The sequence below is a fragment of the Pavona decussata genome, unplaced genomic scaffold (genome assembly GCF_977016875.1).
Source record: "Pavona decussata unplaced genomic scaffold, jaPavDecu1.1 SCAFFOLD_184, whole genome shotgun sequence".
Taxonomy (NCBI): Eukaryota; Metazoa; Cnidaria; class Anthozoa; order Scleractinia; family Agariciidae; genus Pavona; species Pavona decussata.
Genome location: NW_028145593.1, coordinates 1,700,242 through 1,715,836, shown reverse-complemented (window position 1 = coordinate 1,715,836; position 15,595 = coordinate 1,700,242). Strand labels below are relative to the sequence as shown.

At 38.7% G+C, this 15,595-nt stretch overlaps 1 protein-coding gene across 1 annotated transcript; it reads left to right on the top strand.

Annotated features, from left to right (window-relative positions):
* Positions 1–516: 516 nt before the first annotated feature.
* LOC146462873 (uncharacterized) lies at positions 517–8,974 on the top strand. Its single transcript, XM_085085047.1, has 2 exons — positions 517–706; positions 7,212–8,974. The coding sequence occupies exon 2, from the start codon at positions 7,233–7,235 to the stop codon at positions 8,061–8,063; it is 831 nt and encodes a 276-aa protein (XP_084941173.1). The 5' UTR covers positions 517–706; positions 7,212–7,232; the 3' UTR covers positions 8,064–8,974.
* The last annotated feature ends 6,621 nt before the right edge of the window (positions 8,975–15,595 follow it).

Here is a 15,595-nt window from a genome sequence, read left to right as displayed (position 1 = left end):
CTCTCAAGCTTGTCACCTCCGCCGTTGGGATCAGTCTGCCGTTAATATTTTCTATCAAATTTTTGGTCAGGTCATAAATAGGGTAGGGAAAATCACAGATTTTGGTCATAAACAGGGTAAGGGTTTTGGGAAGCGGGCCGCACACCCCTATCCAATATTTTGGGGAGTAACCCCACCCCCCCCCCCCCCTTCGGAAGTCTGCGGAGGACAGAGAAACAGCTAACAAAACAATTCGTGCGTGTCTCGTGACTGCAATTAGCGCAATAGATTGTGGATGATAGGTTTCTGACATAAATCAAGAAAAGCAGAGAAAGCCCAAGCTACACCATAGACCTCTTTCGTCAATGGAGGGCTTAATTGTTATTCTTTTGTATGCATTTAAATTAGCCTTCCTGGCCTCGCTAGCATGTGTAAAAGCAAAAGTATTTTCACTCAAAAGCGAGGTCAAGAAGGCTTATTTGCATGCACATAAAAGAATACTAATTATGCCCTCCATTATGAAAGAGGTCTATTGTGTAACACTCATCGTGAAACTCAAATTACAACGTGACGTTACAAAGGTCATAGAGCTTGGGTTACCTAATACCTGTGGGAAAAGTAACGTAAATTATATTATTCACTTCGAAGTCAGTACAGTTTCATGACAACAGCCGATTTCCTCACAACCGAAAGCACACTGTTTACAGTTGTTTTCTAAAGTAACAAGGTAAGTTTTATATTTCTTTGCTTCGAAAATTCATAACATCCTTTTCCTCGTGGGGTTCTTGAAAGCCACTTTTTCGCTCCGGGCCATATATTATTGCAGCATACCGGGAGCATATTCGCCTCCTTTCTATTACAGGAAGGTTGTCTAATAAACCCGCACTGTATTAAACGGTCCGTAATACTATGTTTTCAGTCCGTACAGTTCGTTCGGTCCGTGAACTTCACTCACGGTCCGTAAGGAAGAGTTTTAATACGGTCCGTAAATTGCATCACATTATGGGGAAACCGGCGGTCGTTTTACGCATATTAAATAATTTATGAGACATGAGAGCAGAAAAGTTGACTGAAAGCTCCGCAATTAGAGCAAATTGATGACGTAGGCTCGCTGAAGCCGCCATTTCGCAGTACGAAAATGTACTTTTCTTCAGATGATAGAACAGCTTTTTGTAGTTGAAAGTCCATTCCAGCTATTATTTTAGCGAAAAATCAAGCATAAAGGAAAAATAACAAAAACAAGTTGTAGACTTTTCACTTTGAAAACTGTGCTTTTTGCGGTACTGTTAGTATGGGAAACGACCCTTGTTATATTCAAAAGTTAATTATCTCCAAAAAGATCCAAAAATAGGCAAGAATCTTCTGATGATAGATCAGATTATTGAAGACATAACTCTTACCTACACAAGAACCGTTTTTCTCCGAAAAAACAAAACAAAACAACAACAACATTTTCGTCAAGCAGTGTTGGGAATTGCCTCCAAGATTTAAAGCCCAACACACTCACACAAAATCCCGACTGATTTGTTTCTTCTTTATTATTCACCACGAAGAGCTCAAGTTCTTACAAAGGTTTTCCTTCTAATGTCTTCTATTGTCTTTTCTATCACTATCAATCATCTGGTCTTGGGTTTCAATTAAAAGGTTCCAAAGTTCAAGGCTATTCGATTTCCACGCGTTGTCTGTCACTTAACACTTTATCAAATCACATTGCTTATAATCAAACAAAGACAAAATCACGTAATCTGCAACAAAGATCAATCCTAACGACACATCGCATAATTCCCGACAGCAGACGACACAATCGACTTGTGAGTCGCGCAAATTTAGTAAATCAAGCTTATACTTACGAGCAATGTCTAATCTTATCATTTGTACCAATTATTAAAAGAGATAAAAAACATGAAAAGTGATACCGGAACTCACTGGTCACATGTTGGTGTCAGTCTAATCATTTGTGCAAGTCAAAAAACTGCTTGTGATATTTTTGATGAACTAACGGACTGAACTATTTGCCGGGCAAGCAAGCCACTACCTATGAAAGATAATGACTTAAATATTTAACACCATTCAGATCACACACCAAGTGTTGGAGAAAGAGACTGATCTTAATAAACTGAAAAATATAACATGCGATCCATTTTAACAATACTCAGATATGACGGAATCAGAAGATTTAAGCTATTATAATGTAATCAAAAACGATATTGAGAAATGCGAGTACTATATTAAGGACAAATTCAAAAGTGAAATCTAGTCGTTTTTCGGAGGAATCCCACTCTTCACTGTTTCATCTAATTACGAGAAGCTTGTTAAACAAAGTGGATGAACTGAAATACAGTTGAACCTCTCCACAACGGCCACCTTGGGGACAGAAGAAAGTGGCCGTTGTGGAGAGGTGGCCGTTATGGGGAGGTAGGGGTGTAATATGACACCTTTTTTTTTTTTTTCGGGAAGTACAACATGTTTATTGTGTCAAGTTCATGCTTACTGTAGCCTATAACGGCAATCCAATCTTAAATAATATATACAGATAAAATACACAATGAAACATAAATAATGTTTCGAATCAAAATGTTAACAAGACGAAACGAGCAAGGTTCGCAACATTCGCTGTATTATTGTAGACAATTTATGCTTACTGCAGCATATAAATGGAACACAATCAAAATACGTATATCATTAAAATGGATACAGAAACGTAATGTTCCGAAGACAAATGTCGATTACTGCATCAACTTATAAAAAAAGGTTTTTACAAAAAGAGCAGTACTGGCCGTTGTCGAGAGGTTATTTTGGCAGTTGGGGACGCACTCTAGTGGCCGTTGCCGTTGTAGAGAGGTTTAAACAAGAGGTAATGTATGGACTGTCCGCCGGGACAAAAAAAAGTGGCCGTTGTAGAGAGGTGGCCGTTGTGGAGAGGTGGCCGTTAGTGGAGGTTCGACTGTATAAGTTTTCAGTGAAACGTGGCTTCACAATAACAGTGAGACATTAATCCGTTTACCATGTTACTCGTTTGTCAAAAACAACAGGAAAACATGGGCTATCAGATGTATACTGTTCGAAATGACTTGAATTTTCAAAAAGATAATGCCCTTGAGAGTATTTTTATAGAGACCCACATCAACGACAATGACAAAATTGTCATGGAGACCATTTATAGACCACCTAACAACAATTTTGATGATTTTGAAACGCATCTGAAATCGGTTCTTCAAACAGTAGATAAAGAAAAGTAGACATGCATGTATATATTTAGCCTGGTGGAGTTCCAAAATTACTTTTTAACAGAATTTTTGCTGATGGTTTCCGTATGAACGTAATAACCTTACGAATTCCTCATCCTTTCTGGACTTAAGGTTACTCCAAACCTTCGAGGGGCTACTTTTTGCCGAATTTATTTTTCGATCAAATTAAAGTTAATTAATTAAACTTACATTTTCAAAAACAAATTATTTAAAATCTTAAAACACGCGCGAGAACATTGAGAAAAAGGTATTTTCGTAAAAAAAGTTAATAAGTTTTCAAGGTGACATAATCTCTGTAAGGCGTGGACTCCCCAGCGACCTTTTCGCGGCAACGGCTTCATTTCAACTTATTAGCATTTTTTGTTTACACTCGGTTTTGGAAATAGGCAAGTCAATTTCTTATCACTTTGCAGCACAGAAGGTGCTAAGTATCTTGAATCTTCCTAGACCAGTGAGCAATGTTTCGTGGACTGCACACACGAAGGCTCCTGAGAAAGCTGTAAACGAGCTCCTCGAAAGAGAACTCAAAAACGCGATGCTACAACTGAAAAGTACTTCTTCTGTTCACTGATTCAACTTGAAAAGTGGGAAACTCCTATCCTTTTAATGCTACAAATGTAGTTTAATTGATATTGAAAGCCTTATATATTCTATTTTCAATCTTGTATAATAGAATGTCGATTTGAACTTCATTTTCATTTGAAAAATTCAAGCGAGTTTTTTATTATCTTGCACGCATAGAAATTATGCGTCAGTCATTAACGTCAGTGTAACCAAAAGTTGGAAAATTCATATCTTTTGAACTATTGAACGGAAGAAAACCATGCTTTAAAACGTTGTTTAATAAACTATTTGAAAACGTACTACCGAAAGTAGCTACACGTTTAGTTTTTCTTACATCTCCAGTGCGCGTAACGGCCTCTCTGTTGATGCGTGTTACGTGATACTTAAGATGCAAAATGTTCAAAAATCTATAGCTCGGGTTTGAATCATCGTAAAATTCTCGTTCTTGCACCAAAATAAAGCTATTGAAATGTGCTATGAGATGCAATGAGATATTATTATGCGCGTTTGCTTTTTATCGAAAAATATTCGCATAAACTTTCGTTTCCGGCTTTGTTTACAAGTTCACGATTCACGCTGCGCACTTGAAGTTTTTCCTGATTTCACCTTGAAACTGTGCAACTCTTATGTTGTTATTGCTGTAAATGTACTTTCATTAAATTTAAAAACCTTGTATATTGTAGTTTCAATATTCTATAAAAGACTGTTCATAAGAACTTCATTTTCAATTGAAAAATGGAAGCGAGTTTTTATCATGTGGAACGCGTATGAAATTATGCGTGTGATTAACGTGTAATCCGGCAAAACGGTTTAAAAAGTCGTATCTCTCGATATATTCAACAAATAAAAAAATAAAACCATGCTTTCAAACCTCATTTATTACATCGTCGACCCTGGTTAAGTGTAGGAGATTGCCTTTGGGGGTTCTAGTATTCTTGCACATCTTGGTTTATAAACCAAAATACGCTCATCAATTAGAAGACTTGCAATGTTACTGAACACAAACAAAACTTACCCGATAGCTTTCATGTCGGCCACTAGTGCCTCCCTATGATGCTGCATTGGCGCTTGCTTGTCGGTTTATCTTCTTTTCTTTTTGTTTATTTTTTGTTAAACGTTTTTTCCCCTAGGTAATACCGAAAACGTGCTCGCAGAAGCTAACTGGGAAAAACATGACTGAAAAACTATAACTTTCCCGTAGACTGTTCACAGTCCCCCTATTTTTCCGTGGGATTCTCGAGACCGGTATGCTTCGATGGAACCGCCGCCATCTTGGTTTGTAAAAGCGAGCGCGATCTGGGGAGAGTGTCTAAACTACCGAGGGGAGCGGGAGTGGGTGTTAGTATAGTTGGGGATGGGAAGCGAAAAAATTTTTCCCGCCGCCTCCAAACTCCACTTCCCTCCCCTCGGTAGTTTAGACAGTCTCCCCAGATCGCGCTCGCTTTTACAACCAAGATGGCGGCAGCTCCATCGAAGCATACCGGTCTCGAGAATCCCACGGAAAAATAGGAGGACTGTGAACAGTCTAACTTTCCCGCGAAGCACCATTCTGCTTCCTGTGAACGTCAGGGGTTCTACTATGTTATTAGCTGGCGGCTCACAGTGTGAGCCCGTTGTTGACATAATTCTCCGAGAAGGCGTGAAATGCTTCTAAATCTTTAGAAGGCGAAAACTCGCAATACAATTTCTGCAAGATGCCTCCTCTTCAAATGAATTAATAGGGTATGTAGACTTGACGGAATTTCGTGAAATTTGGCCCGAAAGTTAACTGAACAACGGGGAACCTCGGAAAGCAACACGTTTGCAAATTCTTTTTTACTGGAACTTGACAGACATATTAAAAGAAAACCAAAAGGAATACGGGGGAATGCTCACACCCTTTGAGAGAATGATGATTTGTGATTAACACTGTGCAGCTACATTTCGTCAGAGATCACGTTTGATACCCGATTAATTCGACGGAATGGCGCTCTGTCATTTTACTGTTTACCGGCTTCCTTCGCCTTAGCAGAGGAATAACCAAAATAGCTTATAATTTTATTGAATTCTGCATTAAATAAACTTTTTATCGATATATAGATTGTGGTGGTTTCCTAAAAAACAACGCGCGTACGAATTTTTTTCGGGAAGGCACCCTCGAAGGTTTGGAGTAACCTTAATGGGACAGTTTAGACGGTGTTTAAACAAAACCATGTTCTAAGCCATTTTCAATTTTGCCAACAGTCGAACCTAAACATTGTCTGCTGCTGACGGTAACAAGAAGGCTCACACCCTAGACTAGAAAACTATTTATCTACTTAAAATAAACCACTTATAAACAGATTTGGAGGTTCGCTGATTGTCTTAAGCCGCGGCCTAATTTGGCTTATTTATTCCTATAATTCGAAAGGCACCACCTTTCTTCTTCAGGGTATTCACTGGGGTATTACAGAAGTGGACCCTAAGGCAAAAGACGTTACAGTTACAATTGAAAACAAGAGGGGATGCAATTAGATACCATAACGTATAAATTAAACGTTTTGTTAAAAATCCGTGGAAGGTTGGTTCACCAAGGGTAGCGTGGTTAGGTGTGTCACTCGGGTTCTCGGGTCACACTTTCTTGCACTTTTTATGATTTTTTTGGAGTCGTAGTTGCTACCGTGACAATTTACCAAATTTCGATACTGCAAACATCTCAAGTGATTTGTCTGCTTATATTTGATTTTGGGTGACAGCTGGGATGGCGCAGTGGTGAGAGCACTCGCCTTCCACCAATGTGGCCCGGGTTCGATTCCCGGACTCAGCGTCATATATAGGTTGAGCTTGTTTTTGGTTCTCATCCTTGGCTCCGAGAGGTTTTTACTCGGGTACTTTGGTTTTCCCCTCTTAACAAGAACCAACATTTCCAAATTCCAATTCGATCTGGATTATTATGAAGCACTTTATATTAAGCCTCTGGCTCGAAAGATTGCACAAGCACTCCATGTGTTAATATACACTCTGTTTTTTTTATAAGAGCCTTTTTTATAAGAACGTCGCGGCTGAGATAAACCAAAATTTTAAGAACGTATTTTAATACATTCCTCAGGCTGAGAGTCGATTAAGAACGTTTTTATTTTGCTGATCTGTATATAAAATCAAGGTACAAAATGTAAATTAACCAAAATACGTAAGGGCATGTTTCGTATAACATTAACAATGGTGACGCACATCTCGGTTTGTCATAATCACTTTGATAGTATGTTTCCTGGTCACGTCCGCATTGAGTTTACTGAAATACATGTAGTGTATCTGTAATTTAAGAACATCTTAAGAACGTTTTCAGCCTCAAATCGCAAAAAAATATAAGAACGTTCAGCCTCAGCTCCAAAATTAGACGTTCTTATAAAAAAAAAACAGAGTGTAATGACATTAAATGAACTACTTTACCAATTTTTGCAGGGCCCATCGCAGTCTATCATTATGCAAAGCAAGACACCGAGCAAGCTTGTTTTCCTGTGGACGACACCACGATCGTGTTCCTCAGCGTTTGAGCGTTCAATTATGACTTTATCCAACACCTGTTTAATGTCCGAACCGTTTGGACAATCGTATTACTTTGGACCGGAAAGACAAAGCCGGCGCTATGAATCTCAGAAGGTTGACCCCAGTGGAAGCTACGAAGCCGTGGCTAAGGTGATATTGCAGCAATCTACCAGCAATAACGTCGATTTGGTTTTCATCAAAGACATGGCTTATTCCGTGAAAGGAAGATTGAAAATGTTACAGGATTTCTTTCCTGACGCTAAACATTCGTTTCTCATTCGAGATCCCGAAAAGTCAATCCCCTCGCTGTACCGTATGAGTGAAAATCCAGAAATCAGATCCTCTGGGTGGGATTACTTTGAACCGAATGAGGCTGGCTTCAAGGAACTTCACGAGATGTACGAGTTTATTAAAGAGAACCTTGACCCCAATCCTGTTATTGTCAATGCCGACGATTTGCTTGAGTCACCAAAGCAGATCATGAAGGCTTATTGTGATGGAGTAGGCATCTTATATGATGATCACATGACGTCATGGAAAGCAGATGAAGTTCCTCTAGCTTGGCACGACGGCTGGGCACAAGCCTGGCGGCAAGGCGCCATGAACAGCAGCGGTTTTATCAAGCCAAGTATGAGCAAAACCGCTGACGCATCCAGTAAGCCGGAAGTGACGTATCCTACTGACGTCATCAAAGCTATTGAAGAAAGCCGGCCATTCTATGACAAGTTATGTGCTGCTAAAATTAGACAGGTGTCACCGTGCGAATAGTTAATCTGTCGTATACCAAGAAAGAACACATTTTTAATTTTTCATTCTTTTACTTCCACCTAAATTTTTTCAAAGGATGGTGCCTCCTTTTGCTACTGCGTATGAGTTCTGCGCATCTCACGATGGTTCGAGAAAGTCGGATTTCTTAACGGCCGTGCCTGCTAAAACAAAGATATTTTTGCGCTGTTTATGTCCATGCAGGAAAAGCAGATCTTGGCAAGGGTATTGGGATCCAAAGAGAAAATTAGTGGTAACCACGCATTTTTCAGAGATAATTAAGCTTCAATTTGGTAACAAAAATGCCATACGTTTATTTGTATTTTAGCGCTTTTTAGAATTATTATTGCTTAATAATCTCTGAAATATAGGTGGTTACCCCCAATTTTCTTTATGGATTCCAATAGCCCTTGCTGAGCGATCTACTTTTCCCGCACAGTCATAAACTGCGCAAAAATACCTCGGTATTAGTAGGCACCGTCCTTAATTCAGGATAGATGCAACGTGGTGTGGTTTTGACATTGAAAACTTTATTTTGTATACTTATATTATTTAGTTTATGAAACATTAACTTCAATTGAGTTGACGATCTTGCTTTACTTTAGCAACATGTGATTTATTAGAGGACATTTTTTTTTTAATAAAAGTTGATCTGTAAATGGTTTGAACCCAGGAGTCGTGTCATAAGTACGTAAATTATGATCATCCGGGTGAGTGTAGTTCTGAGAGGGACTGCCAGCTCAAGCAGTACTTCTCAAGGCTAAACTCACCCGGATTATCATAATTTACGTACTTATGTGAAGTAGATCTCACTTAGTTTAGAAAATATCGGAGCCTTTGTAACCGTCAAGTAAAACACAAAGGTGTTGAACAACTGCTGTTCTTTCGAATAAAAAATGGGCTCCAGGTTGTAACGGCGCGGAAAGTAATATCTTTAGAATATCCTCTATTTGCTTCACTTGCGCAAGTGAAATTAAGTTGTCGAAATACTATTGGCTACGGGTCTTATGTGACAAAAGTTAGCTCTTGAGTTCTGTCGGTAACAGAATAGGTGAATATCTGTAATAAACGCTTGAAGAATATCTGGTTCACCTGATGTAAAAAGAGAATCTCGGAAGGTAACAGGGCATCTCTCGCTCAGCAACAGAGCCAAATTCTCCCAAAACCTCTGTTACAATTCAGTATGCATCAGTGAATAGCCAAATTTCGATATATTAAAATTCAGACTGAAACAATAAACGTCACTGCGAGGCTCGGGGGAATAAACCAATATATACTCTACAATTTATTCCCCCTAGCCTCGAAGTGATGTTATTGTTTCAGGCTGAATTTTAATATATCGAGATTGGGCTATTCCAGAATTCCCCCCCCCCCCCTCCCTGTTCCCCTACTCCCCCGAGCATTAGTGGGGCATTTTGTTCTCATTGCCAGTCCCGAGGGCCGGTCATTAGTCAACTCCGGGTCTTTGACGGGCCACGTGATTTTCACGTCATGGCATGCAGTCACATTACCTTTCAATTGATTAGTTATGTCTGAGGAGGATAAATATGAGATGATGGATCCACAGAACGACGAACAGTCCTTACAACTCAATTCAGCCTGAATTACTTTCTTTAGAATAAAGATAAGCCATCATGTTATGTATTTTATAGCTTTTTAATTTTTTTGTTACTTAACAACAATTCACTGTAAAAAATAAATAATAATAATAATAATAATAATAATAATAATAATAATAATAATAAGTCTTAAGCTTCATGATGATCTTAAAGTTATAAATAGTAACAACAAAATAAATTAACATATATAAAACTGTATAAAAATCCGAAGCCCATCTGCCTTATCTATTATTTTTTACAAGTTTTCAAAGACATACTGAATGAAGAGTCTATTAACAAACGATAGCTTGAGGCGTCCAGTGTTTACCTTAGGGTACATAAAAGTATTTCTCCTTAAGGAGTAGTTCGTAGGCTTCACATTCAGTAAAATTCCTTGTAACGGAGAGTTCTTACCCTACTTATGGCAGAATTTGAGGCGAGAAAGGAGTCAACTTATTGCTCGATTTTAGGCTATTTTAAAAATTTGACACCAGAAAAGAGTGAAGTTATTATTCGATTCCAATTTCAGACCAATTTCAGACCAATGTTTGGCGCTTTTAACGAATTTTAGATCAGAACGGAGTGAAGCTATTGCTCAAGTTTTTTGCTATTTTGACGAGTTTCAGACTAGAAAAGATTGAACTTATTTCTGTATTTATGCTTGTTTATGGCTATTGTCACGAATTTGAGACATGAAATGAATGAACGTCTTTCTTGACTTTTGGCTTTTGACTAATTTAAAACCAGAAAGGTGTGAACTTGTTTTTCGTTTTTGGCTATTTTGAAGAATTTGAAAACAGAAAAAAGAGAACCAAAGGGAATGAGCTTATTTCTCGATTTTCGCTATTTTCACGAATTTGACACTAAAAATGAATTAACTCATTCCTATATTTATGGCTACTTTGGCGAATTTGAGACCACAAATGATTGAAACTATTGCTCGACCGATTTTAAGCTATCTTGAGACGTTTATCCCCTTTTTGATGACGAAGCCATGTCGAAAGCTTATGACTCTGAAATAAGGGATTTTATTATATGTCTCAGTTACTACCAACCTCGTTCCCAGGGTCTCTCTTCTACCCGCCCCAGCGAGAGAGAGAGAGAGACCCTGGTTGGAGCTGGTCACGTGGCACCCAAAATCTGGGTGCTTGACACAATTTGTCGTTAGGGAGGGGTAGTAGAGTATGCAGTTGTCGCTTTCTCAGAAGGACGGAGAAGCCAGCTACGAACTTTACGACAACAAGCGGTTTTACAACCAAGCATTTCTACATCACACGCTCACTGGAGACCTGGAAGAGGTTCACGTTTCTTCCACTCGGGTAGAGTGTTGTTAATCCAAAAGAATTATTTTAAAAACAGTCGTAACGTTTCGGGACGCCAGAGGGAAACCGACAGACGATGGAGGACGCTTGAGTCAAAACCTAAACAGGCATGGTGATTAGAACAGAGGTATCGCTGGCTTTACGCCTTTTAACAGAGCTCCAAAGACCTCCAAATGGGGTGAAATGGGAAAGAAGATCAATTTTAATATTGCCGAATGGAACACCAAGAATTTTTGGCAATAGAATGTAAGCAGGCGAAGTGTTCAGAAACACCAACGGACTGAAGCAAGCCGCATGTGAATATAATTCAAAGGTACTTTTCATCTTAGTTTATTCCCTACGTTCTTGACTTTAAGACGTAGTTGAACGAAAAATATTGAGCTCAGAGCGCTGATTGTGATCGAAAACAATGCATTTACAGTGTATTTAATCACAGGAAATCGGTGACCAAATAAATATTCAATATTGTGCTTCGCGAATTACATGTAAATAAACAGATTACTATTAACAAGAAGAATGTATTGGTATTTTCTCGTGAGTGATGAATTATAATGCTGTTATTAATAATATAATGCGCAAAAGATGTACTTATTACCGCAGTTTATTTAAAGCTTGAATAAATGCTATTTCTGGTAGAATTCATGGAATCAGTTCCAACTAGTGTAGATAAATTACTCCGGTTCAAGTTGTAGAATTTATGATAAACCTCTACTTCTTTGACCGTTTGAAATTCCCTAGATTGTACTTAATATACGATTTTTGCAGACGGCATGAAACTGCGCCAAATCTCTTGCATTTCGCTTGCTTAAATCGCACCCGCTTGAAAATCTCTGATCGGCTCTTGCAAATAAAATAATTGAGCGAGTGTACCCCGACTGGGGAGAAGTTTGTCGTGTGCTGTCACGTGACCAGCTCCAACCAGGGTCTCTCTCTCTCTCGCTGGGGCGGGAAGAAGAGAGACCCTGGGAACGAGGTTGAGTTACTACGCGTGGTGTGATTGGTCAATTTTGGCAGTATTTCATTGTACAGCCCACTACATTTGAAAGTTTGTCGCAACATTAATAAAAATCTTACAAACCTCGTTTTCTCGGTCCGTACTATAAGTTACGGATCCTCGGGGGTTTTTTTCGTTGATTTATGGCACGCGCGCTTCTCGTTTGGGCCATAAATCAACCGGAAAAAACTCGGTCCGTAACGTACAGTAAGGACCTCGAACTCAGTTACTAAGAGAGAGAGATATTTTTTGTTGCCCTGGCATCTTATCTGATAAGGCAAAATTTAAATAACTTTTCAGCTGATTTTCTTCTATGCGTAAACACAGCTCTTGAAGTTTCTTCGGTTCTGTTGGCACCAGAAAGGGAACATCGAAAGAAAGCTACATGTCGCACCTTCAAGCCCTTTACTAGTGGCTCTCTGAAATTCGAATATATTTGATAGCAAAAAGTGGTTTGCAAACTTGAATATTTCACATTTGGATATTATTGATTTTCGGCTCGTGGAAAAATGTATTTTGAATACGAGATCGGCCGACAACCTTGAGCGTTTTTCTCTCCTTTTAAGGGCAAAAGACCGTGTCAGTCACTTAGAACGGGGAAATTAATGGCGTGTTGCCCTGGAAACCCATCTTATAAGACAAAATTTTGTTTGGTTTTCAGATGTGAAAATGGCCAGATTTTTGTCATTGTGTAAACACAGATTGACGTTTCTTCGGCTCTGTCAGTAGCACTTCAAAACAGAAATCGAAAATCGTTCAAAATCTGATAGAAAACCAAAGTTTTCAGAAGTTGAAATTCGCCGCTCGTGACTCACTTAACGGGAGCGAAACAACATGTTCTGTCAGGGGATTGGTCGATAAGCATGTTGAAAAAAATCAACAATATCCGTGTTCTCGATAGGAATCGAACCACTACTCGGATTTTTCGCACATCTGTCGGGTGCTTCTACCCAGTCTAGTCTCTGAGCTTCTGAAAGATTCCGTCGTGATTGTGCTAGGTCATTTGCTATACGTTCGCCGTGTGAAACTCTGCCTCAGAACAGATCGCGTTTTCTGTGTCTGATGAAGCTTTTGATGCCTGGCCACTACTATTCGCCGGACGTACAGTTTTAATACACCTTGAACTGAAGCGAACCTTTCTTAAAACATCCCCTTTTTTTTCTGCGAGATATTCTGCTTACACGAGCACTAGCGCTTCTTCAGAAATTCCCCAAGCACTGACCAAGTGCAATATTTACATGATCTAATTATCTTTTTTTTTACTCACCAAGAACGGTAAGAGCTGACAAATAGCACGAGAACACAGTCGAACAAGAACATGATTTTTTTTAACAACCCTACAAGCTGTGTTGACAGAAGATAAATTTAGAAATAAGATGTAGGTTAGCACATGTTATCCCAGTTTTCTCGGTGGAGTGCTTCGCTGCAGCGTCCATAGTTGGAAAGCCCTGAAACAATTTTGTATTACGAGATGATTAAATTTGTTAGAAAGAAATCAATAATTGTACATTTTCAAGACGTGTTGTAAGGCACAAGAATATGTTATTATGACTTAGCCAGCTCGGATTGTTACAAATTACGAAACGTGCGGCGTTGTTAAAATTTTCGATAGACAACACCTAACGCTTCATTAATTATTTTGGTGGATATCTGTTTTAATCGCTTGGAAAATTTAGTTGTAAAGAAAATCTTAAGTTTTTACTTTGGCAATATGTCAGCTAAAAATTCCTTTCGCTTTCGAAGCGGGTAAATATATCGTCAAAAATACAAAAAAGATCAGCTACTATTTTCGTAAAGCCAACAACAGCTATTGAACTCGGAGAATAAGGTTTTGTTCCCTAAAACCTTTCTGCCGGCAACTTAAATTGTAAAAGCTCACACAAATGTGACTTTCAAAGGTGACAAAACGATTTGGAAAAGCAAAGTAAAAGTAAAGTAATTTATTTAATGTCAATAACACGCGGAGTGCTTGCACAATCTCCCGAGCCGGAGGCTCGTGATAAAGTGCTCGACAATAATCCAAATCGAATTGAAATTTGGAAATGAAACAACGTTTTCAGTATTTTGCTTAAAAATTAGTTCCCGTTGAGTACGTCTGACTCGGACACGACAATGTGTTATTCTAGTACACTTTGCGATAGATACGTTCTTACATACTTTTAATTTTAAAATACGACAGCCATTATTAGAATTTACGACAGGGATTACAATTCAAGACAGGTCAGGAGGTTCGACGTTATTACTCTGAATTCATGACAGCTCAAAGGTGTTCATACAACAGGCGACAGGTAAGTTAATTTGAAAGAAGACAGGCTTTGACGTACAATTTACGACAGGTATATTAGTGATTTCCCCTTCACGACTTTCATATTTACAACGCGCGAATCCTGGTTTCCACCGCTAAAGCAGTTTAAGGTCTGGGTTTGAAGGGTGTTGAGAAAATATGAATGATCCTCTATATCTTCGGTTTGACTGCTTAGAACAGGATGAAATTTTCCTTAAAAGTAAACATCGATGTTTTCCTTTGCCTTAACGCATAAGTTTGATCACGTCACATATCAGTTAATTAAAAGAAAATGAAATTTTCGTAAATCGGAGATACGGCGGCGAATTTTTTTTATACAGATAACTGAATTAGCGTTTGCGATGAAGATTTAAAATATTGAACATTCTACGTTTGGAATGATTGTCCTCAAGTTTTTAAATTGGAGTAATTAATGATCAAAGGTTGAATTTTGGACGAAGATATGACCTTTGTCCTGACAACTGTTTTAGAGAACAGTGGATGATCATTCCAAACGTGAAGGGCTGGAGATATTGAATCTTCATCAGAAAAGCGTTTTTGTTTGATGTTTTCTCTAAAACCGTCGCCTGCCTGTCAAATCTTTGATTTTTCACGGAAAAGATCACGTGACATGTCACGTGATCTATAGCACTACTTATTATGCTTAGAAATGTTAAGGATGATAATACCTTTTCATCTGCCAAATTTCAGTTCAGTGTTATTCAATTTGTTAAAGTTATTTCGAATAAACCATTTTTCCTCTTAAAAGCCCTTAACCCAGACCTTAAACTGCTTGAGGCTCTTGTCGGCCACGCGTTGGTTTCTCAGAGAGTATATGAGTAAATATATAATATGTAAAATGAGGTCACAATTCTTTGTAATGCGCCGATCAATTCAAACTTCAACATGCCTCCCTATGAAAATTGGTTTGTTAAAATTCCCGCCCACCCTACCACCGAATTTGACAATCAAATGCCCCTCGCCAAAAGCAAATGTTCCTTATAATTTTGAATACACTATTTGGAAACTGGTTCATTTACATTCAATCAATTTTTCTATACAAACCTTCGAAAACACTGCAAACGTTTGTTGAGATCCTTTTTTGCGAGCCAATTGCTCATGAAAGCGGCATTTTCCCCTTGAAAAAGGAGCCATGTTATTCCGCCGGAAAAGAGGTAACGTCTTCAGGTTCAAATTCCTCACCCCACCCCACCCCACCCCATCCAGGTAATGCTCAAATCCATCACCCTCTGGTTGGCTTATTACGTCAAATGATCTACTCTTCGAGCATGGAAAATTGTCAAATGGCCGGGGTATGCCCGCTCTGCCTCATAACA